Raw genomic sequence first — 9,896 nt, forward strand, 5'->3', positions numbered from 1 at the left:
AGCGGGAAAAGAGCGAGGTCGCGACAGCGCCCGGAGTTTCGACCGGAATTCGCCCGGCGCACATCGGGGACGTCGCATTTAAAGTTAATGCGCGCAGCATGCGGCTGCAAAAGCCATCGTTTCGCCCTAATCAATATTTTAAATTAAATTTGATATTCAATTTTGGATTTTACGGAAGAGAACTCCATTACGTGATAAATAATTGCTTCTATATTTACAGATACGTATAAATCTCTCTCTCTGCTCTCTTCTCTCTTTCTATCATTAATTGACGGTTTGATATTTTCCATTTGTTGGAAATTTACGACCAGTATTTTATTAGAATCGATATAGCAAGCTAATATATGGTCACTTAATATTATCTGATATTCCACGACTTTGCTATCGTGACAGCGATAATAATGTACCTGTAAAAGCACAGACTTGAAAAAGCGACGACGATTTAATGTGCGGAAATTGGACGACTGTAATGTACTTTTCGAGTCAATCTGTGCGCGGATACGTTAGAAAAGTACCGGTTAGCGAGACGAAACTCTATTTAACTGTTATCGAAATCCACGACAAGCGGCCATGATAGAAGTCACGTGCGATCCGAGCTAATTGAACGGTCCCGAGCCAGAGAAGCGTGATCCATATTAATCATTCCGATACTAAGCGAAACTGGTAGAGAGCAATTTTTCGACTTTAACGTTAAGTGGACGACCTTCGTTATATACTTCCGTACATTTCCGTAGATACGTTCTAATAAATGAAATGACAACAAAGATTAAAACACAGTAGGAAAACTGTTCTGGGGTAATTTCATTACTCCTCTTAATAATAAAACAGTGAAACTTCTCGCGCACGAAGTTCCCGAATGAGAATGCTACAAAAATTTTATGATTTTCCTGTCAAGGTAATGTTTTAACTTTGTTAATCCTCCGGTGTATAAATCTTTTTCGTAATTTCCGAGAGATGTAACGTATTCGCCTTACGTCTCCATATATTCAGACGTGAAAGAGTTTATAAAAAAAAAAACCTTTTACTTTCTCCCTTGCGAAAATTTATGCAACGCAAAAATTATTCGCGGATCTAAGAATTCAAAGGAAAAGGAGACTTTTAATCTTTAGTACACTTTGGTTTCTGTTCCATTGAACGGAAAATAAATTTTATATTAAATGCTCACTCGTGGATGCTGGACCCTTGGTGATTCACTGACTGCACGTACATATTTGTCACTGCCGCGAAAAGGATGAAATTTGGCGGAAGGAACTTTCGATGCTATATAGAGCGTTAAATTCGGAAGAACGAGACGTTTGACCGTAACGGTAGTCTCGCAAGTTGTGGCCATAAATTCCGCCGGAAAGTCCTTTGCCAATAGTATATTCACACGCGACCCGGATGTCACGTCATGCGTAATAAGCAGTAACTTACAACGGAAACAACAGCGAGCGCATTCCCGCGCGCCTCGATCGCCATTTAAATGCAGCCCGAGAAAAATATCGCGAGGACACCAGAAGGATCCGGTGACGTCCGGAGGATAGTAAATACTTAAAACATTCTTCACGGGGCTGGGAGAGGCACCGCATAAAACTCTTCGGCGAGTTACCTAGAGGCGAGGTAAAAGCACGCTTTGCGAGAACGCGCGACAACACTGTTGTCCGATTTCTGCGACCCATTTCCGTCCGCGACCGACGTGAATAAAGATGTTTATTCTTCCCGGGGCTTTCGGTGACATTTTCCCCTCGACTCTCTTTCTCCATTCTCTCTCTGTCCCTCATTCCTACGCGAATTTCGCGTCGCCTGTCCTACGTGCGGTTGGCACTTGTACACTCCGGTAAGAACACGCTATTCGAATCGCGAGATCGAGCGCGCGGCGAGCCATTTTGCCCTTTTCACCGCCCATGTGTGAACCGCGATTCTTCAAGTTTCCGAACCAACAGGAAACTGAGGATTACCTTCCAAACCGGTTTCGAAAATCCGGCCGCGTATACGTCACGCGGGGTGAGGCAACTCTCGAATCGAAATTTTGATACTACTTTGGTACTTTTTTTTAGTACAATTTACACCTACTTAGCTGATCTATACACCTACATAGACCAGCAATAACCTACTTTGATGACATTATATTTTTATTCCTCTCTTGAATGTTTAATTCTAAAAATTTACTTTAGCTTCTACTTAAGAGGACCCACTTTAATGCTAAATTGGCAAAAGTAGAAATTTCCAACACTATCAGTTTTTAAGTACGAGTAAATTTTGTACTTGCACTTCGATCTCTTTTACTGGGTTAGGTCCTACTATATAATACATTCAAAGGTTCAACATAGTAGGAAAATTTCGACTCGGGTTGCGATCGGCGAAGAGCGAAGGCGAGGAGAAACCGTTTTATTACCTGATCTACGGCGTCGACCGCGAGATTGTTGCCGACATTGCTGATCTCGGAAGTGTCCTCCGTGATCGGGTGATCGCCGATCGTGCTGTTGTCGCTCACGACGAGGCCCAGCAGGCATATCTGTAACAGCGTTTATCAAGGATCAGTTGAATAAAAGTTTTTACAGGCTCGGTAGATAAATTACTTATTACGATATCTATTGTGATTTCATATTTAACGGTGGCGCGACGGTGGCACAAAATATGGTGATTTGTCTCGCTCTCAGATATAGCGCGTCGGCTCTTACAATAAATAACAATTCTTGTCTCCGCGGGAATCTTGTCTCCGTGGAAAATGTATGTCGAGAATTGCCGAAGGGGTGAAAAGTTCCGCGGTTTCAGACATCGTCATGGCCTTAAATAATACATGAGATCAGGAAGTCGGGTTAACAATGCGTGTTGGAGAACGACACACGTTGAAAAGTCGAAAAGACGAAGAGTGTGTGTATTCGAAACTATTCCGAGCTCACCACGAGCTGCTATTATCTCGTTTTACCTATTAGATCGCCCTTTTAAAATAGTACCGATGGTAAAATGAACGAAGAAGCGTACACGGAGAGAATTTTATCTTAAAATTTGTCCTGAAAATTATATGATTGTCGGGATAAATTTTAAGGAAACATTCTCTCCGTGTACACTTCGCGCACCAAAAAAGGTGAAAGAGAATTGCGTAATATAATGCGCGATATGTAGAGCACGATAACATGAAACGGTGAATACCAAACGGATATTAGTCGCCGAATCCGGACGTCATTCGGACCGCCCGCGTATTCGTGCGGATCTGTGTATTCGTGCGGAAGCTGCGGCGGCAGAAACGCGCGGCTGCATCGTCGGAAAACGCCATCCGTTTCCGCGAGCCGATTCGCCGAGACCGGCGTGGTACGGCAAAGTAAATCTGGTCGGTCGGTCGGTCGTCGCTGAGACAAAAGAGTGCGCGCAAGAAGAAGCAATTTAATTGTGGCTCGAGTTCCGCCCGAAAACGGATATCCACTTTCTGGTATTACGGTACAAGGAGGAACTTTTATAACAAGCCACCGTGGCACTCGCGCGCCCCAACGACCGCCCTTCTCCGGCCGCACGTAGCGCTCGTTCCGGCGAAATTTCCCCTAACCGGAGGGATTCATATTTTACGACGGGGAGGTCTCCGCCGCTGCCGGTGCATAATACATTTTTGTTGAAACAATCGGCTGTCTGCCGCGGAAGCAGCATTAGTCATGAGGACTCGCAAAGAGTGTAACGATTCAATCCCCCGTTTGATTTCGACGACCGCGCTTTAACAATAATCGCTCGAAAGGAGATGAAACGTTCAGATTTAAGGCAACACAGTGCCGAGATTGTTCGTAACAATCTTAAAGTAGTTGAAATTCTTTTCGATTTAATATAAATTTTGAACGAATATTAATTTTGAAAGAATATTAATATTTTATACGTTTTTCTTTCTTCTCGAGACCAATACTGGCATTCACAGCACTCGACAATTTTCTTAATTGTTAGGAGAATATTATGCCAAGTGCATCGACTATTATCTCCTTCTTCTCGCTGCCTCGAGATGCATCGAATGCCAAGAATGTCATGTCGGTCATATTTAGGATACTCGGCTCCTTCGTGATTCACACAAAGAGATTCCAGCACGATGAGAGGGCGTTGATATATTTTATGGTTATGCCAACTTTCTCTCGCTGTGTGTCTCATTAAAGTACCTCGCGCGCCTCGCGCGCGAAAGAAAGGATCGCCGGCGTAATCAACCGATGTGTATATTTGACCGTTCGCACACGTCCTGCGAACGAATATATTCGCGCCGCCGCGCATTCGTTTAACGTCGGCGCGTGACATACGCACGGCGCACACCCGTAAAGATCCGTCGACGATGGAGCTTAACGTCCGCTGCAATGTTATTAGCGATAAATTTGGCGGCTTGAGCCGCCCTATAATTAAAGGTAAACGGTTGGCGTCCCTAGAAAATGAACTCGTACAGATTCGGGATTAACGCAGGCAAGTGCACGGGCGTAATCCGTTATTCGGAAACGTATGCTTTTCAGTCTGTTATTAAAACAGATTAAAATGATAAAACAAATATAAAAAGATAATCGGGAGTCATAAATCGTAAACCTGTAGCAATAACATCGCATTAATATCGGCCAGACGACGGGTCATGCCGTTCATTATAATTTTGTGTCTTTTTACATTGACCCTCTAAATTATCCTCTTAAATTATATTTATTGTTTTGCAGTAAAACACGTGGGCAGAAAGAACATGGAATCGATCTCTCTTTTGCTCATCTATGCACACATGCACGCGCTTTGTCATTTTATTTTTACAAAGCGTTCCACTTTTTTACGTTTGAATATTTCAACGTTTAAATATAACCTCGCAGTCGACAGTAAAATTTTCCTACAAAGTATTAAACTTTCTCAGTGCGGATTTATTTTAATAATAGTGATTCACGATAAAAAGTAGTAAAATTAGTGGAGGAGAAAGTGAACTTTCTGATAAAGATTTAAATTTGATAGAAACGTGCACGTGTGATATTTCCTACTCTAATTATTAGTTTAGCAATGACGTAACTGTTGTATAATCAAAAACTATATTTTAAAACTGAGATGTCGTTAACTATCACTTAGGAAAATCATAATTATCGATCCCCGACCACCTATACCGCTCCTCTGCAATCAACGTCTCTCTTGTGGCCTCGACAGCGAGAAAATTATAGTGATCAGGCGTAAGGCGGTCGAACGGATTAATCCGATGATCGAATTCACGGTAATTGATATACCTAACCACTAACATAATTTACATTTAACGGTACTTGTGTTATAATTATTCGATACATGCGAAACCGTCCAGAATGTAGAAAAGGTATTCAGACATTTCTATAATTCGAAATACCAAAGATTATTATTGCGACTATGCTTTTATTTTCAGGTCCCGGACAGGCATTTTTGCCAAATATCAAATTACTGTATCAAGTACGGAGAAAAGTTCTAAAAATTAACTGGCGGTACAAACATGGGTGTACACGTACACACATGTATATTAAATTAAACCGATTTAAGAAATCAATGAATACATCACAGAGATGAATCAACGAAACACCACCGCTGATTGCGTCAATACAAATTTGGCTCACTCACTTTCCTGCGCGTCTACAGAAGCCGAAAAGGGTGTGCGTTAAATACGAACCACCTTGCCTAACGTGTACGCTAGCTGCACATGTAACAGCGCAAAGCAGCACGTGCACAAGAACGCGTAGCCAATTTGTAGTGGAGCGATCGTGAACATGAGATTCTCTTCTGTCGGCGTGAACTCGGTCGAACCGGGCTTAGCGTAAAATTTATGTCCGACATGGGACGGCTAACGAGGCGTCGGCCCGATGCCATTTAATTCTTATCTGACCTCTTGATTGGCTCGCGTGCCGCGCGCGGATTAACGCCGTCGGACCACATTAATTCCAGTAATTAACTTGGCCCCGCTTACGCTCGATGAAAGTTCGACGTGGGCCACCCCTCTTGGATCGAAACCGTAAGCTAGCGTGCACGCATCGCTCACGATATAATGCGACTAAAGCATCAACAAATTTCTTTATGGTTCTTGCCCATTTCCTCTCGGTGAAACAAGTTAACATATCGCCGGATCAGACACGTATTATATTATATTAATTGCAATGGCGATCATGTATATTTTATATATGACAAATTGCAATTTAAAAACTTTAGAATGAAAACACTGACGTTGTTAATTATCGCTGGCGACATTGAAAAATTCTCATCAATTTATAAAACGTCTTAGAAAATGTAAAATTAATGTCGATTGTAATTCTGTCAATCTGGCGATTGTACCGAACTTTGAAAGAATTGTTTTAAGAAGAGAAAGAAAATCATAATTTTCTAATTCATCTCGATTCGATAATTGATTCGACACGTTTTACACAATTTCTTTCTCAAACGTTTCTTGTGTCAGCAATATACATAGTATTCATAACTGTTATGTAAACTGTTGAGCTTAACGATGCATTGTAATTTACATGCGCACACGATTTATGATACGGCAATTAGTGCTGAATTGTATAGCATCAGCAGATACATTTCGACATTGCATCGCAATTAAAACTCATCATTCGGCATGACGACTTTTAATCCTGATTAATGGTGAAATATCTACGAGTTCTGATTACACATTATAAAGCTTTTTAATCGGAAAGTATACATTTCAGATATCTTCACGGTATGCATTTATCTCTTCGTAAACGAACGCTTCAAATCACGCGAGAGAAATGGATTCATGGAGTGTCTTGTCTGGTTATCAAGGAATTTCTATTCTCGTCCGTGACCTTTTGGCATCACTACATAGAAAGAAAAGGAATGTGCTTCTGCCTACAGGGGGAGAACACGGGATTGTACTTTACGTCACGGTGTGAATAAAATTAATTTTTGACCGAAATCGCATCCGTGCGCAACTATACAAAGGTGTTTCAAAGGCACGTGGCGGTGAATCGAGAAGCTGCACTAAAAGGACCGTCGTGTTTTCAGATTAGAACCTACGCCTACCTAATCTCAGTGCGGTGCATTTATTTATGAAAGAACGTAACGCGTGTAGCACGCGTGTATTCACGCCTGTTTCATTCAAGTAGAATCGAATATTTTCAATTCTCCCAATTGAAATTCATGTTAAGAGAAAAGAAGATATATATTTTCCACAAAGTACTTTTATGTTCTTTTAATTTTTATAAGTTGTCTTATTTTCATCACGTAGATTTCTTTAATTTTAAATTACAATTTTTCTAATAAAATACAAGAAACACGACACTTATTTCATGTAAATACTTCATTCTTGTTATCAAAAATTAAATTTTTTTTTTAAAAACGATGGATTTATTTTTCATTATTTCCCCAAATATTGCTATTATATATATTTTTTTTTCTTCTTCTTCCATTTCAATTTTAACTGTAAAAATCGTACTTTATTTTAGTTACGATAACGTTATTAAAATAGTTATGTTACGTTATTAAATTCGTAATTTATTTTAATTATGATGATGAAGCATTTATCACGTAAACCTACGTCCCGATTAAATTTAAACCTTTTGGCGTAAACTATTAAATCCCACCATTATACGAGCACTATTATGAACATCACTGTACACATTCAAACTAATAACTTCTTATTTAAAAATATTTTTTAATCTTGGAAAATGTAAAAATGAAGTGCGACAGTATAACGAATTTACAGCGAACGACGTTAGTTTACAGTTGCCACGTGCGGCACGTTTATCGTTGCGACTTGCATAATAACAAGAAATATGTTAGCATACGTAATCACGTGCAGAACTTGTTCAATGTCGGAAAACAGCTCGAACACGGATATGACAAATGGATCAGAACAGGCAGAGCTGACGATAGCATACAATGTGTTCATTCACAATGTATCTTAATGCATAATGCAATCGCACAAAGCCATTTGAGCGGTTGCTTGTTGCAATCAAGGCTGTTATACCGTTTTGTGACTCGAAAGGAGCGGCTAGAACGTCGTGAAAAACGATCCTTTCATTGCCCGTTGATGTATTCCTCTAGATTTGCTTAAGACAAACTATTGATTTAATGCATCGACGTATTCAAGAGGTGCGTATGTCGATATCCTCATTTATCACGCGCTTTTTCGAAAGTCGTACAGTTAATAAATGGTACGTGCTGTATTTACCGCATCATATTATCAAACATTTATTTTCATATATAAAATTTTTGTATTTGCTTTATTATTTAATCATTTTTAGATGAATTTGGTTTTCGTGTATATGTATTTCATTTATATAATAAATGTAAAAAAACACAAATTTTTTCAATGTTACTGTTAAAATAGCGGTATTTTTATAATTTCTTACTGCTTGTTTTTATAACAAGATAAGCAAATATATATTAATAACAAAAATATATATATATATATAAATATATTCCTCACGCACACATACATATACACAATAATTTATTTGTTATATTCACATACTGTTAGATAAATTATTCTGTCTGTGCTTAAGTCCGTGCCGAAATTTGCGTTTGAAATTTACTTGATTTGCGGCACGGACTTATGCAGAGACCCAATAGTTATCTTCCTTCAGAATAAATCGATAAAAATAATAAACAGTAAAAATTGTTATAACAATCTGTCGCGGAGGATTCGTCTGAATGACGGAGCGTCGCGTGACGCGTTCAGCTGATGAACGAGACTTTTAAGCCAACGGAAGTGCCGTGGGCCAACAATCTTGAAAACCGTTATGACGCGATATAAAGATTTTCGGGGAGGACTTTCTGCAAGAAGATTGTTGTTTAAAAGCTCGTCGATATCGGCCAGTTCCAAAGCACACTTCGGGACCCTAACACAGTATATTATTCAGGAGCCTCGACAAAAGTGGCGGTTACGGTTCGATCAAACCATCCTGGATGGAAGATGCAGTCGCTTTCTATACATGCATAATATATGTGCGTAACGTTTTCCGATGTTTCAGATAAAGTGGATACGATAAGATATTACGATCATTTTCCTCCGCGTATTACAATCCTTTGATTTTACCGTTATTATCAGATGTAAATTATTGCCTCACGGATACGTAGAACACACCTATGTTATATGCATAGAACGTACATTATATCTCCTGTTTCATGTATATAGAGCATTATTGAAACTCATTTGTATGTATCTTTTGCTAGGCATACTCTTAAATTATGCTTGCGATAGCGTCTACATTATATGTATTTAAATACTGTGATGAAAAGATTTCACTTACGCTAAATTTCGAAGTATAAGACCCCACAGAGAAATTGCCTTTTTTATCCACCCCTGCATCGTAACTTTATTAGTTGTCTAACAAGGGGTAATTAAAAGACTTCAATGATAACTTGACCATATCCGGCAATTTTTATGTTCAAAACTCACGACGTTTCGACCATGGTTTGTGGTCCTTTTCAAGCGATATACGACGTCAGTCATGTTCGGCCTCTTGGGGACCTAAGCTCTCTTCCTTTAATTTATTACACTGAACATTTGATACGATATCACTTGAAAAGGACCACAAACCATGGTCGAAACGTTGTGAGTTTTGAACATAAAAATTGCCAGACATGATCCAGTTATCATTGAAATTTTTTTTATTATAATTACAATAGAGATAGCTGAATTTTTTTCTGGACTATCAGCTATTTTTTCTACCCCGTTGAAAAGGATTGTAAAATATAGATTTGTCTAAAAATTCCGCACTACGCCACGAGAAGGAGTAGATAACCAAAGGGAAGAATGAGACCGACGATCACGATCGAAATCGCAATATTACGTGTAAACTGCGCTCTGGGACGAAGTTCGATTTTATGGCGACGAGTACGAGCGTCCATAAATCATACTTCGCTTCTGATAGTCCGGCGAAGCCATGAGTCAAGCACTCGATGGCCTGTGGGCACGACAGTCTGTTTAGATGCTATACAGGGTGATTCAAAATAGG

At 39.6% G+C, this 9,896-nt stretch overlaps 1 protein-coding gene across 5 annotated transcripts in view; it reads right to left on the reverse strand.

Annotated features, from left to right (window-relative positions):
• The window catches only part of LOC105568359 (ADAMTS-like protein 3), a 197,446-nt gene that overhangs the window by 86,775 nt on the left and 100,775 nt on the right, over nucleotides 1-9,896 (reverse strand). For all 5 annotated transcript variants that reach the window (XM_012023982.1, XM_012023980.1, XM_012023978.1 and 2 more), the window contains one exon: nucleotides 2,375-2,494. In XM_012023982.1, coding sequence (XP_011879372.1) covers nucleotides 2,375-2,494 — 120 coding nt within the window. The remainder of the gene's footprint in view (nucleotides 1-2,374; nucleotides 2,495-9,896) is intronic.

Source organism: Vollenhovia emeryi, unplaced genomic scaffold (assembly GCF_000949405.1).
Source record: "Vollenhovia emeryi isolate VEMERY1.0 unplaced genomic scaffold, V.emery_V1.0 DF939130.1, whole genome shotgun sequence".
Taxonomy (NCBI): domain Eukaryota; kingdom Metazoa; phylum Arthropoda; class Insecta; order Hymenoptera; family Formicidae; genus Vollenhovia; species Vollenhovia emeryi.